Raw genomic sequence first — 23,467 nt, 5'->3', positions numbered from 1 at the left:
GGTGTTTAAAATTTCCAGGTTTTTTGTGTTTCTGCGTGTATGTGTGTCTGTGTGGGGGTGTCTTTATTCATTAAATAACCAGTAAACAACCAGTCCTAACAACAAACAATGATTACAATTTGTGGAGGTAATATTTACACAATGCACTGCTGCATTTTCCTTCCATTCACTTTCCTTCTTATCTCTTTCATTCAAACCTCTCCCCTTTTTTCTGAACTCCAGTATTTAACAAAACGCCAAACCAAGATGAAATTAACGAAAGCCCACTCCATTACGATGTAGTTACAGAGGCTCGAGAACGAAGGAAGTTTGTCCCTTCCGGTGATCCGTTCTGGCGTTTGCCTGCAGCAAGATGGCGGCGGTGTCAATGTCAGTGGCGCTGAGGCAAATGTTGTGGGGGAAAAGGGCAGTGGCCGTAGCTGCCGTTTCCGCTTCCAGGGTTCCTACCAGGTAACAGGATTGTCAGGCTTCTTTTTCAAGCTTCTGGGGTCTCTCCACTTTTGCGGAGGTCCTGCTGGCTGGGTTCCGGAGAAGGCCTCTGGGAAAGCGTTCTCCGTTGACCCTTTCCTCCGGAGAGGGCGGTTGGATTTGGGACTAGCTGCTTTTCAGGGGCACTGGCCAGGCGAGTGGGGGTGTGAATACGGGGACGGGGGGAGAAGGACCTCTGGTTTCTTGGAAACTTTTGGACTGTTGCTGTGGGAGAGGGTCTGAGGGGTGGGGTTGTCTACAGGGCTGCGAGCCGAGCCGTAGACCCCAGAGAAGGGGAGGAGTCTCACTGATTTTTCTCCCCACTTTACGCACCCCTTCCATTTTTCACCTGTCCATCACTCCAGTCCTTGTTGGGGTTAAATCCCTTTCTTGCTTACATGGCTTTAGGTGGTATTAGTGGGTTTCTGAACAGAAAGATTGTTTTATTCATCTGCCTGCTTGGTTGGATTTCAGTTGTTACTGAACATACCACTGCTAGTAATAATATTGGAAGGTAATTTTTAAAAGGGTGGTGGTGGAAAAAATAAATAAATAAAAGGGTGGTGGTGATGCTGGGAGGTTTCCTGTCCAGAATTTTATTAAAGCTTCACAATAATTCAGGGATTGTTGCTATTGTTTTGCTTTGAGCGTTTTTTGTGATGGTGATTTTTTTTCTGACTGCATTACTTAATCCTTTATTTTCCTGTTTTCCCGAATTTTCCCGACTGTGGTACTAACACAACGGCATATACACACAGTAGTGTGCTTATCTGCAAAGAATTATGTTTTATTGCTGTTTTTGCTGCATGTTATAAATCAGGGCATGTATTAAATGCCTTTTTCATGCTCTGGAGACTACACTGAGTGCTTAGAATAACATGGAAAAACTACAGGGACAGATGGGAGTGGTTAACAATTGAGGGTCTAGTCGAATACTAATTAATTTAGTGTTAAATATAGAGGGAATCCAGAGCGTTAAAACTGGAGTTAATTAGAAAGGGTTTTTGAGGTAAATTTTATTCAGGTTTTATTTATTATTTTTTAATTTTTTTTAATGTTTTTTATTTATTTCTAGGAGAGAGAGAGAGACAGCGTGAGCAGGGGAGGGTCAGAGAGAGAGGGAGTCACAGATTGAAACAGGCTCCGGGCTCTGAGCTGGCAGTCAGCACAGAGCCCGACGCGGGGCTCGAACCCACGAACCGCGAGGTCGTGACCCAAGCGAAAGTCGGACGCTTAACCGAATAAGCCACCCAGGCGCCCCAATTTTATTCAGGTTTTAAATAGTGGGTGTTGAGGGTTGTTGGGGGAAGAGGAGGATGTCCTGGGGTCAGTGCCTTATGAAAAGCTTTGAAGGCACTAGTAGATATATACATAATATCGGGTTGTTGGAAAAATAAGGATGCTAAGATTGTGGAAAGGTAAAAAAGTTTGTGGTGAACTACTCTACGTATGAAGAACTTGAAGAATGGAAAGTGTTTCTCTAAAATAAATACCCCACTGGTTGAATTAGGGCTGTAAGAGAGGTGATCCAAGTTAGTTCTTGTTCTCCTAGACATTATGGAGAATAATTTTGCATTCCCAAGTAATAATATATTCACACTAGCCCTAGAACTCAAAACAAATTTGAAGGGGCCACTGGTGCATGGCTAATCAAGACATGACTGTGTATCTGCCTAAACTATAGATCTCAGCCAGCCACTTTGTCAGCAATTACTGTAGTTGAAGTTAAGATACTGGATTTTAGAAACTGATGATAATTAGTACTACTTATGCAAATTTGAAGAGTTTGTGTTTGCAAATGTGTTAGAGGAGATTTGAAAATAAAATAATAGGGGCGCCTGGGTGGCTTAGTCGGTTAAGCGTCCGACTTTCGCTTGGGTCATGATCTCACGGTTCGTGGGTTCGAGCCCCGCGTCGGGCTCTGTGCTGACTGCCGGCTCGGAGCCTGGAGCCTGTTTCAGTCTGTGACTCCCTCTCTCTCTGACCCTCCCCTGCTCACGCTGTCTCTCTCTCTCTGTCTCTCCTAGAAGTGAATAAAACATTAAAAAAAAAAAAAAACGTAGTTAAAATTTCCTTTAAAAAAAAAAAAAAAAAAAAGAAAATAAAATAATAAATTATAAAGTGATATTTGTTTCACACTTTAAAAAACTTAAAAGCCAAGGAAAACAAATTTTAACCACAAGTCAAATGACACATTTGTCTGCCTTTTAAAGAAAAAAAGATTTTAAGTAACATCTACACCCAATGTGGGGCTGGAACTCACAACCCCCGAGACCGAGAGCCGCAGGCTCTACTGACTGAGCCAGCCAGGTGCCCTGATTTATTTGCTTTCTGTAACACTTTTTTTGCCCAAAGAACTAATGATGTTCATCTCACCTTGAGGCAAATTTAGCCCTTCTCTCTTACCTATTGTTGGCTTTTCATCCTTAAGCATTGTCTTTCTACTATGTTTTGAAGAGAATGAGGATCTGCAAAGGTTGTGTGTGGAAAGAACCAATTAATGGGATAATCTAAATCTAAAATTCATTTTATTGTTATACTTAGAAAACATTTGCAAATAATGTAGCATTTCAGATCACTTGAATAAAATGAAGGCGGGTGGAATCTGTAAGGCAGTTGATAAGGAGAGGGGGTAGTGAACAAATACTGAAGAAAGGAACTATGAATAGAATGAAAGAAGCAGTAACGTTAACTTGTATGAAATTAACTACAGTATATCAGTTAAGAAAACATAAGTAAACCAAAACACCCAACAATATACACGCAAGGGAGAAAAGTTATTTAAACAGTGTAGATGATTCAGCTGATCTAGTTACTGAGCTCATGCTCCAGAGTGAGTCTCCGTTTCCACGCGTTTCTCATTTCTCTGGACTGAATGAGAGGGGGGAAAAACCGGATAAATGGCCTACATTTATTCATATTTTCCCTGACTTTCTGACAGAATTGTCCAGGGTGAGTTTAACTATTTAGGATTTTAATCTAAAAGCTAGATAAATCGGTGCTCTTTCAAAATATCAATACTTTGGATTCCATGTTTGATAGTGGGTTTTTTTTTTTTTTTTTTACCTGTTTGTAGCCCTGTTTCATAACTTTTCAATTTGAACTGAATCTTGTGTTTACCTCAAACACAATTCCTTAGGGTCTGCATAGGGTGTTAATTAATGACTGTGGTGAGGACTAAGTGTGTAGACTTTTTTTGGGTTTGTTTTCAAGTTTATTTATTTATTTTGAGAGTGAGAGTACGGGCTGGGGAGGGCAGAGAGAGAGAGAGATAGAGAGAGGAGAGGAAAAATCCCAAGCAGGCTCCACACTGTCAGCACAGAGCCTAACGCAGGGCTCAAATTCATGAACCGTTAAATCATGCCCAGAGCCTGAGCCAAAATCAGGAGTTGGATGCTTAACCACCTGAGCCACCCAAGTACCCTGCCTATGGATCTTTGTTGTGAGGCTTATTTTGTGTTTCGATCTCTGGCTCTGTTGTGTTGCTCTATATCCTTTTTCAGCATTAGGTAAGCCATTCTGAAATTATGAGTCTCCAGGAACCTTCACTGAGGAAGATGTGCTAAAGTTGACAGTCCTAAGGTTGGCAAGGTGTATAATACACCTTACTGGGAAACTGAGCCCAAATTTAAGAAACATTTGTGACATTTAAAGCCAGTTATTAGCTTCTACTTCAGATAAGATGAATAAATTCCTCTCTGAAAGGCAGCTACTTTTGTTGTCTTTGAAATATATCAAAGCCAAATTGAGTGAGCTTGAAATATTTCTAAAATATCTTTTAATAGATTTAATTGTTTTGCTTATTTTCCTCACTAAGAGATACCCGTAATTGGTCTGTTTTCAGCAGCAGTAGACATCTTTGTTGAATTCTTAGGAGAATTAAATATTTTAATACTAATAAATATTAGAATAGTGTCTGGCACATAGTAAACTTTGCCTAAATAAACACGACTTTATTATTGGTTTGAATAGCCTGAATATTTTTCTTTTCTTTAATCTTGATGGTAATCTTGATGATATTGTGGTAGATGGTGGTATTGTTTTAAATATTTGCTTCTGTTCTCTGTGACAGGATTATACATCATTGCTCCATTAGTCAAGTGATTTGTTTTGGCCAGTGAAATGTTACTGGCAACAATATGCCATGTCAAGCAGAAGCTTTAAGAGCTGTCCCATGTTTTGCCATGTCCCTTTTCCCTTTGCCTACGGGATGGACATTTTAGGTCGGATTTTTTTCTTTTAGCCTAGATCCTGGAATGAAGATCACATGGAGCAAAGCTAGAAGCTGATTCTTACAGGTTATATAAAATATAAAGTGACTAAGAAATAAATCTTTGTTGTAAATTACAAAAATGTTTGAATTGTTGATTGCCTCAACATAACCTATACTGACGCTTTTCACACACACACGCACACGCAGATGAGCAGATTTTAGCACATGGACTGATGTATCAGGTCATAGGCTTTTGGAAGGCTGGAGACAATTTTTATTTATTTTTGTATACTTGACGGTACCTAGTGTAATGGCTCACATATAACAGTAAATGTTTATCATGTACATGAGTAAATATGTATTTAGAGATGTATGATTGTGAGGAAAAGCAGGAAGCCATTGGTAGTATTTCTATTGATAGCCTCATCAGTGAAAGCCAAGTAAGCACTAACCTACATAAATGTGAATATAAAATATCTAGAACCCATATTCTTTTCTAATGACTTGCAGTGGTCTGAGATTAGGATATTGATCTAAAACTCTGTTAACTTTTGGATTGAAGTTGTCTTATGAAGAGATTTTTTTTTTTTTTTAATCAGAAATTTCTTTGACAAGTGTCCTGACTCTTTTGAAAAAGAGGTAGAAATGAATTTGGGAAAGGGTATTCCCAAAGGAACATGAAACTTTTTTGGCATAGTAGAAACTAAATGTGATTATTAGACTTGCCTTCTGCAAGTTACTTTGCAGCAAGTTTTTAAAAGTTAATGATACATTGGTCTCAATGGAGAAAGAAGTAGGATTTGGTTCCTTTGTAATACATGTTAGAAGACTCTGGGCATGGGTGAATATAGAATAAGAGTATTTCACATGGAAAAGCTTCTAAAATATATCCTTTGGTTATATAAAGTTGAGAATCATTTTTATAGTATTTGTTCAGAGCAAATTAATAGTAGCTGACCTTTATTTCTCACTGTGTACTAGCCACTGTGCCAGTGACTTTACCTGCATTATCTTACATATTTCTCACAGTTCTCTTATGAACGTAAGTGTTCTTATTTTTACTTTTCAGATGAGGAAACATTTCAAAATGTACTAGGAAACAGTCTGGCTTAGCACTCTAAAGGAACATGTTGACTTTAGTAATGAGAAATATATGTCTGATAATAGTAAAATCTCTGTCTTTCTTTCATCAGGATGTCTTTATTTGAGAAACTGTCTGAGGCTCTTTACTATCACTGTTCCTTTTGTGCCGTGACAGTCTCTAAATGAGGAATTAGGGATTTTTTTGTTTTATTTTTTGTAGTAAGGATTTTTCCCCCCTAAGTTTGATAATTATTTTTGCTGAGAAACTTTGTATATGTGACTTGATTATTATACTTTCTTACCCTCTTAAGCAAAATGCATGTGATATATGTTTTAAACAAGGTAAACAGAATATATTTTTCTTTTTTTCTTACTCCAGTGATCATTAGGAAAAAGTTATTGTATTCTGATGTCTTTAAAAAGTATCAAGTGTCTGCTATACTTTCTGAGTTCTTTGTCTGCTTTTTAATAGTGTTTTTGTGTCCTTCCTTGACTGGTCTGCCTCTCTTTAGCAGTTTCACTACCCTTTTTCATTTATCATGAGTTTGAATGCCAACCAAGTAAACCTGTTAAGATTTTATGTAAAATAAAGTAGGCTTAATGAAGCTCCCCTATGGTGGCTTAAATTTACTGTGTTGTGATTAAAACCTTGAGATTTTTTTTAAGGTTGACGGATAATTACATATAATACATGAGCTCTTATTACAACTTTTCTTTTTTAGTTTGCAGTGTCCAAAGACCCTGGTGGAACATTATTGTACCTGAATTTTGGAGTGGCCAGATTCTCCACAATGACTGTCATCTAAATATTTGGATATTTTAGTAAACTATTCTAATTCTTTTGTCTTTTAAGTAGTGGCGTGAGAGCAATTCAGAATTCCTGTTTCAAATTTTCTTTCTGTTGTCTTATTTTGATAGGTGAATACAACCTTAGGTTCTTTAGAACTAATTAGCTACTCAAATGTGACCTTTTCTTTTTGCATTGACTTAATGTTTTCCTTTATGGGACCATGCTCCAGTTTAGTGGTTTTTTAAACTTTTGCTGTACATCAAAATCACCTGTTGTGTGCAGAAAAAATTCTGATGCCTTGGCCCCTGTATGTATTAGTTCAGTAAGTTTAAGTTGAGGCTTAACTTTGGTGATTCTGATAGGAAGCTAGGGCTGAAAACTACCATTTGTGTGTGTTTATGTGTTTTAAAATAGTTTCCATGCTATATATTGAAAGACTTCAAAATGCATTTTTCCTTGGAGGTGGGGTGGAGATTTCCAGAAACAAAGAAAAATTCTTCCATCTTTGCATATTTCCCTAATCTAAATTAAGCTTTATGCTTTTCACCCATGCACTGGATGGAAGCTTTTTCTTGGAGAAATTTTCCTTTGAGGCAGAGCAGGCATTTTGATAATTTTGGAGAAAGCAGGCCATGCTACTCGCTCTCCAGAGACTCTTGTTCTTCCTTTTGGAAGGGCTCAGGTTTAATATAGCGCAGCTGTTGAACTCTGCCCTTCAAAGTTTTAAGAAGAAAGTGTTTTATCCTTTAAAATGGAAATGCCTTTTTTAGGGAGGTGGTCTTTGGCTGGATATAGTTCTCTAAGAAAGTTGCATGCTTTTCTAGAGTTCTTTTGTTTCAGTGATTTCTTAGAATTGCTTCAGATGTTGAGAGCAGTCTCTGAGAGTAAAAATCTGGCTGTTTTTGTAATATGTTTTGCTGTATCCTTAACAAAGCTAGATGAAGAGTTTATTTCTTTGTGTTTTCTAGGACTTGAAAATATGTTCTTTCCTTTATTCAGCCACTCCATACATAAGTAAATGGTCCTTGAATAGGGTTTACTAGACAAAAGATCCTGTTCTAGATGACTGTTCAGCAAGCCATATGCTTCTCCTAAAAATGTCAGTCTGTCTTGATGAGCTTTAAAGTGAATGCAGATGTTTTGGCTCTTTTGAGGACTACCACTTTTTGTGTGGAAAGAGCATTTCTTTTTCAGGAGATTTCTTCAATATACTTCTGGAAATTTGTATGAAATTTATATTTACACATTTTGTCTTTTAGGTCTAATGAAATTAGATTTAATTAAGCATTGGTAATTTCAGTTTAATTTTAATATCCTTAGTATAAATGAGATTTGGGGAAATAAAATAGATCTCAGTATGGCTTTTGTTAAGATTTTGTATTTATTTAGTCTTTTTTAAAATTTGGAACTCAAAGTGCTGTGTAATATTTACTTTTATGCAATGAGAGGTGATATTTTGTCAGGAAAGGTTTTCTTTTGAGATGTTCAGTGCCTTCTACTTTGCCAGGTTAACTCTAGGAGTTATAGTCCTTAGATTCATGCAGTGTTTTAGTTGGGAGAAAACTCTAGGATCTTCTTGTCTGACCTTTTGTTTCTGCAGGAATCTCTAGAATTTCCTGCTTCTTGATTATCTAACACTTGAGGAATAAATGGTCAATTTCTGGTAGCCCTAGAAAACCCTCTACTTTTCGATTCATTGGTGAATGATATTCCCTTTAATACTGTATAGAAAAATTCTAAACCCCATGTACACACCAGCCTTTCAGATAATTTATTTGTCATTACTCATCTCCCCTTTAAATCTGTACTCTAGGCTTACCATATCCAGTGGGGTTTTTTTTGTTTTTTGTTTTTTACCCTTTATTAATTTATTACCAGATATCCTAATGCTTTACTACCTCTTGGTACTCCTTAGGATGTATTCCATTTTGCCACTATCTTTCTTTGAGCTATATACTGTACTTCTAACTAAATGAAATTATGAGAGGTGATAACTTAGTGAGTTGAAAATTGAATTAAAGAGAAAAGTTGACTCTAAGTCGGAATTTAAAATTTTTTATTTTTAAAATTATAAAGAAAAATTCATGTTTTCCTTTTGGTGAGTGGTTTTTAGAATTTAATACATGTATAGATTTGTGTAATCACCACAGAAGTCAGGGTACAGAATACCAAAAGATTTCATCACCCTGAAAGAGCCCTTATGTTATCCCTCCTAACTCATAATCCCTGGCAGTAAGTTATCTTCTCTTCATCTCCATGGTTTTGTGGTTTTTGAGACTGTGATATAAATAGAGCCTTGTAGTATACAATCTTGTGAAGATTGGTGTCTTTCACTCAGCATAATGCCTTTGAGGTTACCCGAGTTGTTGTATGTATCTATAGTTTATTCTTTTTCATGGCTAAGTAGAACATATTTTGTGGATGTACCACACAATTTATCCATTCACCCCTTGAAAGACGTATGGTTTTTGATAGTTATAAATAGAGCCATTATAAACATTTGTGTACAGGAGTTGTACAAACATTTCATTTTTCTAGAGTAGCTACTCAGGAGGGAGATTCCTGGATCATTGGTAGTATTTAACTTTGTAAGGTACTGATACACCATTTTCCACAGTGGTTGTACCATCTTGCTTAAAAAAAAATTTTTTTTAAATGTTTATTCATCTTTGAGAGAGAGGGAGAGAAGGACAGAGCACGAGCAGGGGAAGGGCAGACACAGAATCCGAAGCAGGGTCCAAGCTCTGAGCTGTCAGCACAGAGCCCAACGAGGGGCTCAAACTCATGGACCATGAGATCATAACCTGAGCCAAAGTTGGTTGCTTAACCGTCTGAGCCACCCAGGTGTCCCCCATTTTCCTTTTCACTAGTAATGTATGAAAGTTTCATTGCTCTGCGTTCCACTAACACTGATATTGTCAGTATTTTTTAATTTAGCCATTTAATAGATGTATAATGATATTTCATTGTGGTTTTTATTTTTTTAAACAAAAAATTTGTTTATATTTTAGGGGCGCCTGGGTGGCTCAGTCGATTGAGCATCTGGCTTCGGCTCAGGTCATGATCTCACAGTTCGTGGGTTCAAGCCCCGCGTCGGGCTCTGTGCTGACAGCTCAGAGCCTGTCTTCGGATTCTGTGTCTCCCTCTCTCCCTGACCTTCCCCTGCTCATGCTGTCTCTCTCTCTCTCTCTCTCTCTCGCAAAAATAAAAACATTTAAAAAATTGTTTATATTTGAGAAGGAGAGAAAGTGAGCAGGGGGAGGGCCCGGGGGGGAAGGGGGGCAGGGGAAGAGAGGATCCTAAGAGGGCTGTGTGCTATCAGCTGCAGAGCTTGAACTCATGAACCGTGAGATCATCATCTGAGCTGAAGTTGGACACTTAAGCAACTAAGGCACCCAAGTTTGTGGTTTTTTAAATAACACTTTATTGAGATTTAATTTACATACCATAAAATTCACTCATAAAGTAAAATTTGATAGTGGTTATTATATTCACAGTGTTGTATAACCATTCATAGTCAATTTTAGGACATTTTTATGACCCCCAAAAGATACTCTGTGTCCACTAGTTCTTACTTCCTGTTTTTCCCTTTCCCCCAGCCCTTGGCAGCCAATAATCTACTTTCTGTCTCTGTAGATTTGCCAGCTCCAGACATTTCATACAAATGGAATCACATATGATCTTTTGTGACTAGCTTCTTTTACTTAGCATAATGTTTTCAAGGTTTATCCAAGTTGTAGCATCTATCAATATGTTATTCCTGTTTATCGATAAATAATATTCCATTGTATGGACATACCACATTTTATTTATCCATTAGTTGATGGGCATTGGGGTTGTTTCCACTTTTGACTATTACAAGTAATGACCTATGAAACATTTGTATGTAAGTTTTTATGTAGACATATGTTTTTATTCTTTTGGGGATATACATAAGAGTTGAATTGGTGGAGAATGTTGTAACTCTCCGTAACTCTCTTTGAGTAGCTGCCAGACTCTTTTTCCAAAGTGGCTGCACCATTCCCATCAACAGTGAAAGAGTGTTCAGTGTCTTCACAACCTTCCTAACACTTGTTATTGTCTTCTTTATTATAACCATCCTAATGAGTGTGAAGTGGTATCCCGGTGGTTTTTATTTGTATTTCCATGGTGGCTAACTCATTGTGGTTTAGATCTGTTTCCCTAATGGCTAATGATCTTGAACTTTGGAAAGTGCTTGTTTATTTATATATTTTGCCCATTTTTTAATTGGGCTGCTTGTTTTCTTATTGTTGAGCTCTGAGACTTCTTAAAATAAGTCTGGATATAAGTCTTTTGTCAGATACGTGGTTTGTAAATATTTTCTCTCAATCTGTAGCTTTTTTTCTTTTAACTATCTTTTACAGAGTAAAAGTTTTAATTTTGATAAAGTCCAATTTACCAGTTTTTTCCTTTTATGGACAGTACTTTTGTTGTCCTAAGAATTCTGCCTAACCCTGTCCGTGAGCCCTCTTGCTCAACTATAGACCCCAACAGTTACTTCTTATTGTACTTTCTTGAGGCCTTGACAAAGACATTTTTGCAATGACCCAAACATCCAGCTGTCAGACCAGAAAAGCCCAGATAGCAGTGGAATGCCTAGAAGACCACATCTCACCCATCCCCTTCTAGTCCACGATCGTAGGCTGAACACATACTGATCCCTTCCAACTCATAGTCACACACTCATTGCCTGTTCTCTTGAACTTTCTCCCCTGAACTCTTTAAAATTCTAGGTGTCCATTTTGCTGGTGTAGAGGTAGATTGCTAAGGCTCCAGCCTGCCACCTCCCATGGCTGCTGACACCCAAAATAAACGTCTCACTTGCTCTTTTCCAAACCCTTGTCTGGTGAGTTACTGGCTTCTCTTGTCATGAGTTTATCTGGGTTTGTTCGGCAATACTGTCAGCATACCCAGTTAGGAGCAATACCTCTGATTTGTCAAGGCCCCTCAGGATTCCCTGGAAGGAACAGAAGACTGTCGAAGCCGCAGGCCTTACCCCTTTCCTGAGTTGCCAGAGTTTGCAGCTGTATGTTTGGTAACAATGCCAAGTTGAAGATTTTTTATATTCTCAAAGTTTTGAAGTTTAATGTTTTACATTCAGATCTATGATCTATTTTGAGTGAATTTTGTATAAAGTGTGAGATTTAATTTGAGGTTAATTTATTTTTGCATGTGAGTATACACTTGTTCAACACCATTAAATGTAAAGACTATCTTTTTGTTTCTGTTTATTTTAAGATATTATTTTTAACTAATCTCTACATCTGACAAATTTACAACCCTAAGATCAAGAGTTGTGTGCTCTACTGATTGAGTCAGCCAGACACTCCTAAAGACCATTCTTTTTCTATTAAATTGATTTTGCACCTTAAAAATTTTTTTTTAAATTTTTATGTTTTATTTGTTTTTGAGAGAGAGAGAGACAGAGTACAAGCAGGGAAGGGAGAGAGAAAGAGGGAGACAAAGAATCCAAAGCAGGCTCCAGGCTCTGAACTCTCAGCACAGAACCTGACACGGGGCTCAAACTCATGACCTGTGAGATCATGACCTGAGCTGAAGTTGGACACTTAACCGACTGAGCCACCCAGGTGCCCAGATTTTGCACTTTTATCAGCAATCATTTGGCTATATTTGTCTGGGTCCATTTTTGTATTCTTTATTGTGTTGCATTGATCTAAATCCCTTTGTCAGTACCACACAGTTATTACTATAGCTTCATAGTAAATGTGTATTAAAATTGAGTGATTCTTCCAGTTTCATTCTTTTTTTAAAAAAATTTTTAACTATTCTAGTTTCTCTGACTTTCCATCTAAATTTTATTTTATTATTTTTATTAAAAAATTTTTTAATGTTTATTTTTGAGAGTGAGGGAAAGAGAACTTGTGAGCAGAGAAAGATGGAGACCATCTGAAGCAGGCTTTAGGCTCTGAGCTTTCAGCACAGAGCCTGACACGGGGCTCAAACCCATGAACTGTGAGATCATGACCTGAGCCAAAATCAAGAGTCAGATGCTCAACTGACTGAGTCACCCAGGCGCCCCTTAAATTTTCAGTTTCTAAGTGTACATTGCTGTATATAGAAATAGGATTGATTTTGGGGCACCTGGCTGGCTCAGTGGGTGGAGCCTGTGACTCTTGCCTTTGAGGTCTTGAGTTCCAGCCCAAAATTGAGAGTAGAGCTTACTTTTTAAAAAAAAAAATAGGATTGATTTTGTGTTATGACTTTTTATTCTATAACCTTGCTAAATTTACTTGTCCTGTACGTATTTTGTAAATTCTTTGGGATTTTTAATAGTAGGTAATTATGCAGTCTGTGAATAGGGTCGGTTTATCTCTTTTGCTCCAGTCTCTGTGCCCTTTGTTTATTTTAACAAAGGATGTTAAAGAAGGTTGGTGACACTAGACATTTACCAGGCTTTGGGGGAAGCATTCAGGTTTTCACCATTAAGTATAGTGTTAGCTAAAGTTGAGGAAGTTTTTTTCTAATAATGGTTTGCTAGAGTTTTTATCATGAGTGGATGTTCTATGAGACTTCCTCTTTTTTTTTTTTTTTTTTTTTTTTGATTATTTAGAGAGAGACAGGTAGAGAGAATCCCAAGCAGGCTCCATGCTGTCAGCACAGAGCCCACCAGGGCTCCATCTCACCAACTGTGAGATCATGACCAGAGCTGAAATCAAGAATTGACTGAGCGACCGAGGTGCCCCAAGACTTCCTCTTTGATGCAGGAGTTCTTTAGAGGAGTTTTGTTTAATTTCCAAATATTTGGATATTTTGCTCTCGTTTTTCTATTAATTAATTTTGAATTTAATTGCATTATGTTTGGAAAATCCAGTTCCCTGGGTTTCCCTTTTCAGTTTCCATCCAGAAATCTGTGACTCTTCTTATCCTGCTTTGTAGTTAGGGGCTACATGGAGATGGAGAGACAGACTAGGAAAAGAAAATGCAATAGGTATTGGTCCTGTTTTTCAGAATCACAGCTTTAGTAAATGAAGTGTTGGCTCTTGCAGGTTTCCATGTGACCACGGAGTTGCCTATAACTTGTGCATGTTGCATGGGAAAACAGAAACAAGAGGAAAAACATGAGTAGTTTCCATACTTGTACATTTGGTTAGCCTGCTTCAGATTCTGTGTCCTTCCCCTCTCTGCCCCTCTCTTGCTCATGCTCTGTCTTTCAAAAATAAATACATTTTTTTTAAATTTAAAAAAGGATTTTATTTCTAAGTAATCTCTATATCAAGCATGAGGCTTAAACCTACAACCCTGAGAAGATCGAGTTGCATGCTTCCCTGACTGAGCTAGCTAGGTGCTCCTTGTCTTCCATCTTGTTAGTGTGTTTCAGCATACCACTTTAGTGCATAGTTGGTACTGAAATGTACACAACATGCATCTGAGGTTATTTTACAAATTTCAGTTTCCTCTTCCCTTGAGACTTAAAACATGTTTGTTCTGTTGCTGATGAAGTTCATGGTTTAAATACGTCTTAGTTAATGCTTATAAGTGACCCCTCATTAGGGCTCAAATTTAATCTTTCAACTTCAAATTCAAACTGCTAATTTGGCCAATCCCCTTAATAATCTCTTACTAGTGTCCTTGACCCAAGCTTCAGGAAAAACTGCTTTCCAGAGATAGACATATTAACTCCTGATACTAACCATGCTGCCAGGCTATATTCTTAGCCTCTTATTTGAACTGCTTTACTTCATGTATCAGTCCAGTCTACCATCCCAGTCTAAAAGCAGTTGGAAGCACACGTTTTGGTCAGATCCACCCATATTTGAGTCCTATCTGTGCCACTTCCTAGCTCTGTGCCTTCTTTGTGCCCGTTTTCTGTTTTGTAAAGTGGATATCATAATCTCTCTTTTTAAGTTATTTGTTTATTTATTTTGGGAGAGAATCCCAAGCACTGTCAGCACGGAGCCCAGCGTGGTGCTCAAACTCAGGAACCATGAGATCATGACCTGAGCCAAAAACAAGAGTTGGACTCCTAACTGACTGAGCCATCCAGACACCCTATTCTTTCTTTTGTGGCTTCTTTCTTTTCCTTTCTGTTCTTTACTTTCTCACCTTTGTTTTTTTTCCTTTTATAAATCTTACCTAGATTCTAGTTCTTCCTGGATTATGAGAGCAACTTGGATTTTGTTTGTTTATTTACAGTATTTTATTCATGAGTATATGAAAGAATTATCTGCACCTGGCTTTTTCCAGATTGTGACCTCCCATGCACTCCTTAGCTCAATGTAATCTATTTTGGGCATCCACCATTCCACTGAAATAGCTTTCATCAAGGTCGACAGTGACCCTGTTGCTAAATTAATAAGCTCTTTTTAATCCTTATCTTATGTGACCTTTGCAATCCAAAAAGATGACTTTTTTTGTTATTGAAAGATTCTTTGACTTCGGTTTTTCTCCTTCTCAGTTGCCTTTGAATGTCCCATCATCTTTTGTCCATTCCTTGAACTGTCAATATTTCTCATTTGATCTAATAGCTCTGTATTCTTTTGAAAATGTCTTATATTTTATAATATTTTATATACACTTGAATATATGTAACATATGTATGTTAGGAAGCATTATGGCAAAGTGAATTCATGTGGACCCATCATCCAGTATAAGAACTAGAGAATTAACCAGTACCTTTATTTGCATTCTCTCTGTGGTAGGCTGAGTAGTTGTCTTTCTTCCCAAGTATATCCATGTTCTAATCCTCAGAACCTGTGAATGTTACCTTAGATGGCAAAAGGGACTCTGTAGATAGAATTAAGTTGAGGACATTGAGATGGGAAGTAATCCTGACAGGCCTGATTTTATCACAGTGGTTTTTATTAGGAAGGATGTATTATGAGTCAGAGGAAAAGAAAATGTCACAGTGGGAGCAGAGAGTAGAGCAATGTGACCATATACTAAGGAATGCCAGCAGCCTCTAAAAGCTAAAAAAGATTAGGAACAGATTCTCTCTTGGAGCTTCCAGAAAGAACAAGTCTTGCTTGACACATCATTAGCCTGTGAGACTTATTTTGGACTTCTGACCTCCAGAACTGTAAGAGAATACATTTATGTTGTTTTAATCTACCAACTTTGTGGTAATTTGTTACAGTGGCAGTAGAAAACCGATATGCTCTCCTTGTATCTCATTATCTACCATGACTTCAGTTACCATCTATTTGTACTGACGCCTAAATGTATATGGTTCATTTACTATAATATTTACTTGTCACTCAAGAAAGGCAGCACACAACTTAAAAAGGGTAAAATATATTTTAAAAACATTTAAAAATTCAACTGAATTCTCTCATTATTCTACTTAGTGATTATTTAGTACTTAACCAAGAAACAGCAGTTGTTCCAGTGCTAAATGACTGACTTATTAAGAGATGGTGTATCTTTACTGGTGGGAGGCTTTCTAAAGGATTTCCAAAGGTTATTTTACTCTTTGTAGTTTTTGCCTAACACATTGACTTTAGGACCTACTTCCTACTGAGATGTGACTCTGCATCCTTTTCTTGAATTCTGGACATCTAGACCCTTAGGTCTCCACTTAATAGATGTCTCCACTTAGATTTCCCACAGACCTCTCAATCACAGTATATCTGAAACAATTTGATGATGATCATTATCCTCTACCACTCTATACGTTTTCTCCCTTAGTTACTGTTACCAGTAACTTGCCGGTTATCTAGCTAGAAACCCATGTATTGTTGTCTCCTCCCTCTCCTGTTCTCTCTGGCTTTCTCACACTCACTCTCTCAAAATAAATAAATAATCTTAAAAAAAAATCCAAAATGTTGCCTGTACTGTCCAGATACTTTTGTTTTCACCAACCATTCAATTGCTGCACGATTGAGAAGGGAATTAAAAAATGTTTAGCATATTACTTTGATTCATTCACATTAAGTGCCTATTATGTGTGGTACAGTCTTGGCAAACATGCTTATAATTTATTTTAAAATTATATGTAGTACACAAAACAGTAGTTCAAATTTTAGTTGAAAAGTCATGAATTCTTTTCTCCAAAATGTTTATTTTTCCACAATTGCTTCATATTTTGCCTTTTCCCAACTCCCTCCCAGTAAATTAAATAAAATTTAACAATATCAACATATTCCAGAATGCCTTAAACCCTAATAGATTCCATATTTTAATTGATTTTTTCCCTAAAACAAATAGAACTGAACAAATTTAAGTAAAATCATGTGGTTTGTTTAATGTGGGCTAGAATGGCAGCATGTGTAACTCTCATCTTTCAAAGTCAGGATGTATTCTGCATATCGAACATTCTGCTATTCCAAAATCTATAGTATAATAGCTGAGTAGCTATTTATTACAGAAAAAAAATACTATTGGCAGTTACTTATCTTTGCTATATACGTTCATCTTTTCCATTCTTTGAAGAAAAATTTTGGAATCCTAGTAAAAACTAAAATTGCAACAAAAGCTGTCTTTCTGACAAAATTCCGCTTAACACGTTTTTGTAAATGTTGTCTTAAGATAAAGTCTGCAATACTATTATTCAATATATGGAAGAAGCAGGATGTGTCAAACTGTGAGTCATCACTTTTCAGTAATCTGTGACCATGATGGTTACATTTAAAACCCTAAATAGTTGGTTCATAAAGAAAACAAAAATCCAAAATGCTATCCTGCTTAAGGAAATGGCTGCTATGAAATATTTTTAAATATTTATACCATTCCATAATCAAATGAGCCCATAGGTATTTACTGAGTATCTACTCTTTGCTAAGGATTGTGTTACACTGTGAAAACACAAAAGTGAAGAAGAAACAGTTCTGCTCTCAAAGAACTGATGTCTAGTGGGAAATAGAGACAAGGATATAAGCAATGACAAGGAAGCATAGCAAGGGTAGAAAAGGTAAAAGTTAAGAACAGAGGACTCTAAAACCACATAAAATTAGTATTATAGTCTATGCTTATAAATTCAAAAGATGCTTTGTAGAGAAAGTGATGTTTAAACTATTTTTTTTTAATTTATTATTTTTGGGGTAGAGAGCAAGCAGGAGAGGGGCGGGGGGCGGGGGGGGAGAGAATTCCAAGCAGGCTCCACACTGTCTGAGCAGAGCCCAATATGGGGCTTGAACCCATGAACCATAAGATATGAACTGAGCCAATGTTGATGCTTAACCAATTGACCCACCCAGGTACCCTGTGGCAACATTGTTAAGAAAGTTTTTCTTTACAGTCCTGCCATCTCCCAAAGTACTTCCTACTCCCCAATACAGTTGTTCTTCCATATAATAATATACATTATCATAGAAATTAGCATTACCGTTCAAAGAGTGACATTGATATTGTTTATATGTCTGCCTTTATCCAGTAAAAACTTTAAAGCTAGCTATGGAGTCTAGCATTGTGCATAAGACATAGTAGATGTTTGTTTCTTTTTCTCTTTCCCTTTCTTTGCTCGCTTTCTCTCTCTCACTCTCTCTCTCGCTCTTTCTTTCAAGGTTTTATTTTTTCTGTGCCGTGTGGAGCTCAAACTTAATAACCTCGAGATCAAGAGTTGCATGGTCTACTAACTGAGCCAGCTAGGTGCCCAAACATAGATGTTTTAATAGAATTTTGATTGAGAATAGGAATTAAAATCTTGGTTTTCTTTCTTCTCTTCTCTTCTCTTCTCTTCTCTTCTCTTCTCTTCTCTTCTCTTCTCTTCTCTTCTCTTTTCTTCTCTTTCTTATGTGGGGCTTGAACTCACAACCCTGAGATCAAGAGTTGCACACTCTACCGACTAAGCCAGCCAGGCATCCCTACGCTCCTAAATATATGGTCGTCAGAGTTCATCTGGGCTTTTTTGAACATAGATATACTACTTTGTAGTTAAAAGTAGTAGCTCTTGCCAGATCGTTTAGATTTTTCTTCAAAGAAAATTTTATTGCTTGGATATTTGTCAAGAAAATGTAAAGTTAATGTAAAGTTAATGTAAAGACATCTTTTTAAGGTATAGCATAGTGACTACAGTTAATAACACTGTATTGCATATTTGAAAGTTGCTAAAAAAAAGTAGGTCTTAAAAAGTTCTCATCACAAAAAAAATTGTAACTGTATGGTGATCGATGTTAACTAGACTCACTGTGATTATGATTTCACAATATATATAAATATTGAATTATTATGTTGTATGTCTGAAACCAATATGTTATGTGTCAATTATATTTCAATTAAAACAACTTCTTTAGGTGAATATTTTTAAAAGATGGAATGTACTTATGAAAGGTTAAAGGAAAAAGTACTGGTTTCATGTCTCATTTTCTTATTGATTATATTAGTTTTGTGATTGAAATAAAATTATATATACACTTGACAATAGACTTAGCTGTTTAGCTAAGTAATTTTCTTAAGTCTGTGCAGTTTTTAATTACTTTGTTCAAGATTATCAGTCTGCAATTTTACTGACTGGATTTGGATAAATTTTACAGTGATTGTTGGTTTTATTTTTTTAAATGGTATGAATCCCTATAAAACTATTAGTTGAATAATAACAGCCTATTTGCTTTTTTAAACTAACCACTATGAAGTTTTCTGTGTGTGTGTGTGTGTGTGTGTGTGTCTTTTTATGTAGCTTTTTGTGTTCTTGTGCATATGTATTTTGTTGTGTTATGTTTATTAAGTGATAAGTCTAAGTTGTATTTTACACTTACTTTTTTTTAGATTCTATTTGAATTTGTTAAAACAAATTAATAGGTTAACTTTACAGACATACATTATTTTAAAAATAATACTGTATTTCAAAGTGACTCTGCTAAACTAATACAGAATGTTTTCAGTTTTTCTTTTATTAACTCATCTTTAGTTATAGTAACTTATTGCTAAATCTTTCCTCTTTTTTAAACATTTATTTATTTATTTTGGGAGAGACAGCATGAGTGGGAGAAGGGCAAGGGGAGAGGAAGAGAGAATCCCAGGTGGGCTCCACTCTGTCAGCACAGAGCCTGATGTTGGGCTCGAATTCACCAACCAGGAGATTGTGAGCTGAACGGAAATCAAGAGTGGTTGTTTAACCAATTGAGCCACCCAGGCGCCCCACTGAATCTTTCCTTGATTTATGCTTTATGTAAAAAAATGATTGCTCTAAAATAGGTCATAGGTAGCAAACATCTATAGCTATTTTGGGAAATGAATTATTTTTAAAGCTTTTTAAAAAATGTTTATTTTGAGATGTGGAGTGCAGAAAGAAAGGGGGACAGAGGATCCAAAGTGGGCTTTGTGTTGACAGCAGAGAGTCTGCTGTGTGATTCAAATTCACAAACTGTGGGGTCATGACCTGAGCTGAAGTCAGACACTTAACTGACTGAGCCGTCCAGGTACCCCTAATTATTTTGTTTTTAATTTGAAAAATTGTTTTGTATATGAATCTGTGTCTTAGAATTGGTGTGAATTTTAGGGTTAATCTGATAAATACTTAAAACTTCTAAATGGAATTGTTGATTTAACAACTTTAGTTTCTGAAAAATAATAATGATTCTAATAATTTTACTTGGAATAGATAAACTGTGTTAAGTGCTTATTATCATACCTTATTTAATCTGCTTAGTAGCTCTATGAGGTGATACCTTGGCTCACTAAAGGTAGATGGTACCAACTTCTGATGATAGGAATTGTTAGAGAAATTCAGCCAAGTAAATTTTAAAGATCTAATTGGCTTTATTAATTCATGAATTGGTGAGCATGCCATCTAGCAAGTAGAAAGGTGCTCCAGAGGGTACAGAAAGGGAAAGGTTTTTAAAAGCAGGATAAGGTAGTTATAAACAGAAGAAAGGATGGGGGTGCCTGAGTGGCTCAGTCGGTTGAGCGTCTGACCTAGGCTCAGGTCATGATCTCATGGTCCATGGGTTCAAGCCCTGTTTCTGGACCCTGTGCTGACAGCTCAGACCCTGGAACCTGCCTGAGAGTCTGTCTTCTTCTTTCTCTGCCCCTCCCCCACTTGTGTTTGTGCTGTTTTTCTTAAAAGTAAAAGTAAATAAACATTAAAACATTTTTTTTAAAAAAAGAAGAAAGGATTTTTTTAATGCTTTTTATTTATTTCTGAGAGAGAGACAGACAGACAGACAGACAGTGGGAGCAGGGGAAGGTCAGAGAGAGAGGGAGACACAGAATCCAAAACAGGCTCCAGGCTCTGAGCTGGCTGTCAGCACAGAGCCCGGTGTGGAGCTCGAACCCACGAACCGTGAGATCATGACCTGAGCTGAAGCTGGATGTTTAACCAACTGAGCCACCCAGGTGCCCCAACAAAGGATTTTTTTGGAATAAGGTCACCTACCTTGGGGGTGGGGTTGGGAGAGGGTCTTATTAGGTTGATTATCTCCTCTTCCTTTGGGGGATGGAGAGAGGCCCATATTATCTCATTGGTGCTGACGAGTAAATTCCTGACTGTTTAAAACCACTTTCTGGGGGAGATTGAAGCTGCAATTTGGATATTAAGCCCCAGTTTGGTGACTTGGTCTAGCGTAAATGACTCCATCTGAGGCCTGTGATGTGGGTGGGTGGGTGGCAGAATGGTGTGCTGTCAAGTCAGATAGCAGGGTCCTCCATGTAGACCCTGTGATGAGAGACTTGGTTCACTAAAAGATAAACAGAAGCCGTAGTCTGATAACAAGAATGGTCATGTTAGACAACAGTGTCTTTTATTTTTTTTTTATTTTTATTTTTTTACAAATAGTTTATTGTCAAATTAGTTTCCACATAACACTCAGTGCTCATCCCCACAAGTGTTTTCCTCCATGCCCATCCCTCCTCCCCCCCACATCCATCAGTCCTCAGTTTTTGTCAGCATTCAAGAGTCTCTCATGGTTTGCCTCTCTCCCTTTCCCCCACCATTTCCGCCCTTCTTCTCCCCCTTGTTCCTCCGTCAAGTTCCTCCTAATCCTCCTATACGTGCACACATATGGTATTTGTCCTTCTCTGCCTGACTTATTTCGCTCAGCATAACACCCTCAAGGTCCATCCATGTTGCTACACATGGCCAGACTTCATTGTTTCTCATTGCCATGTAGTATTCCATGGTATAGATAAACCACATCTTGATCCATTCGTCCGTGGATGGACACTTAGGCTCTTTCCATGTTTTAGCTATTGTGGAGAGTGTTGCTATGAACATTGGGGTACATGTGCTCCTATGCCTCAGCATTTCTGGATCCCTTGGGTAAATTCCTAGCAGTGCTATTGCTGGGTCTTATGGGAGTTCTATTGTTAGTTTCCTGAGGAACCTCCACACTGTTTTCCAGAGGGGCTGTACCAGTTTACATTCCCACCAACAGTGTAGGAGGGTGCCCGTAGACAACAGTGTCTTTGAAGTGGGAGATCCTGGAACTGAATGAGCTTGAGTCTTGTTCGAAAAGTCTAGGACACTGAGCTTGCTAAATTGTTAAATTTTCTTCAGTGGTGCCCATGTGGTTTTCCTAGCAGTCATATATTTCAAATACCAGTCATTTCATCAAGGAGAAAAAATTTCACTCTTGCCTTACACCAATCAAGAAAATTCTTTGATTGAAATGTTGACAGTGATGATTTGGAATTCATGTTCATAAGTAGTCACTTCTGGAGAGCACAACTAACCATCTGAGGGTGTAGATTAAAATTAACTTGTACATATTAGATCGTACTATTAATACTGAAGATTTATTTTTTCTTCAACAGCTCGACTAGCTAACATTTACTGAGCCTTGACCAAGTGCCAAGCACTTACTGAAGCTTTATATACATTGTCTCATTTAATCCTCACAGTAACCACATGCAGTGTGTAAAAATATGGTCAACATTACTTTTCAGTGTAATCTTTTAAAGAGATAATGCAGTCCTAGAATTCTGTGTGTGTAAATTGTATGAGTCTTTCTCATCTCTGCTTCCCATTTGCTCATTTACCACTGCTTTCCCCACCCACCAAGAAATCATTGTTACCAGTTTTTTATGCTTGGAGTTTGTGCATATTCAAAATACATTTTTTTCTCTTCCCATTTTCCATAAATAAAGCATACTAATAAAATTTTTCATTTTGTTTTCAGTTTTTCAACTTTTTATAAGGTTTTATTTTTTTAAGTAATGACACACCCAGCATGGGGTTCAAATCTACAACCCTAAGATCGAGTTGCATGCTCCACTGACTGAGCCAGCCAGGCACCCCTCAGTTTTTCAAGTTTTTATTAAATCTTATGCAAAAAAGTTAGACTACAATGAATGCATAAACCCAGCACCTAAGTTTATTATTGTTAATATTTTACTGTTTTTTGCTCATTTTGAATTTATGTATTATGTGTATATAGGTAAGCAAAATGTACATATATGAATATATATGAATATATATGTATAAGAGCAAAATGTACATACACATATATTCTTTTTTACCTAAGCTATTTGAAAGTAAATTAAAAATATCATAGTACTCTATCCATATTTTAAGATAAATTACCACCAGCCACTGAAGGACTTTAAGTAGTGAAGTGGAATGATTGATTATAATTACTTGGTGATGTGGAAGTTGCCTTTAAGGATGATAAAACTAGAATCAGGGACACCAATTAAGTGATTGTTTTATTAGTCAAAGTGGGAGGAAATAAGGACAGGAGTGGATTTGGTAGTACTTTGTAGTGAATTAGACAGAAAAAGGAAAGTTAGCTATTTACATTTTTTAGAGAAAATCTGAAAAAAAATGTGTTTGTCAGTCTTTTGTAGGGTTCCTTTTTCTCTCTCGCCCATAAATGAGCTGGTAATGTTGTTAATGGAGGGAAAGAAATGAACATTTCTGTACACCCGGCACTCCATGCCAGTTACTTAACAAGCTATTTAATTCTGCTATTCTCTGAAGTATTATTATTCTTATTTTTGCAGATGAGGAAATTGAAGTGCAGAGTTGTGAAGTAATTTGTTCAAGATCATATTGCTCAAAT

At 37.0% G+C, this 23,467-nt stretch overlaps 1 protein-coding gene across 1 annotated transcript in view; it reads left to right on the top strand.

Annotated features, from left to right (window-relative positions):
- The first annotated feature begins 326 nt into the window (after window positions 1-326).
- NDUFS4 (NADH:ubiquinone oxidoreductase subunit S4) overlaps window positions 327-23,467 on the top strand; it is a 110,634-nt gene continuing 87,493 nt past the window's right edge. Inside the window, exon 1 of the mRNA XM_039256211.1 lies at window positions 327-450. Within this exon, the coding sequence (XP_039112142.1) occupies window positions 353-450 (98 nt within the window). The 5' untranslated portion in view covers window positions 327-352. The remainder of the gene's footprint in view (window positions 451-23,467) is intronic.

The sequence above is a fragment of the Hyaena hyaena genome, unplaced genomic scaffold (assembly GCF_003009895.1).
Source record: "Hyaena hyaena isolate Hyena2069 unplaced genomic scaffold, ASM300989v1 scaffold_564, whole genome shotgun sequence".
NCBI lineage: Eukaryota > Metazoa > Chordata > Mammalia > Carnivora > Hyaenidae > Hyaena > Hyaena hyaena.
This window is presented reverse-complemented; position numbering and strand designations above follow the sequence as displayed.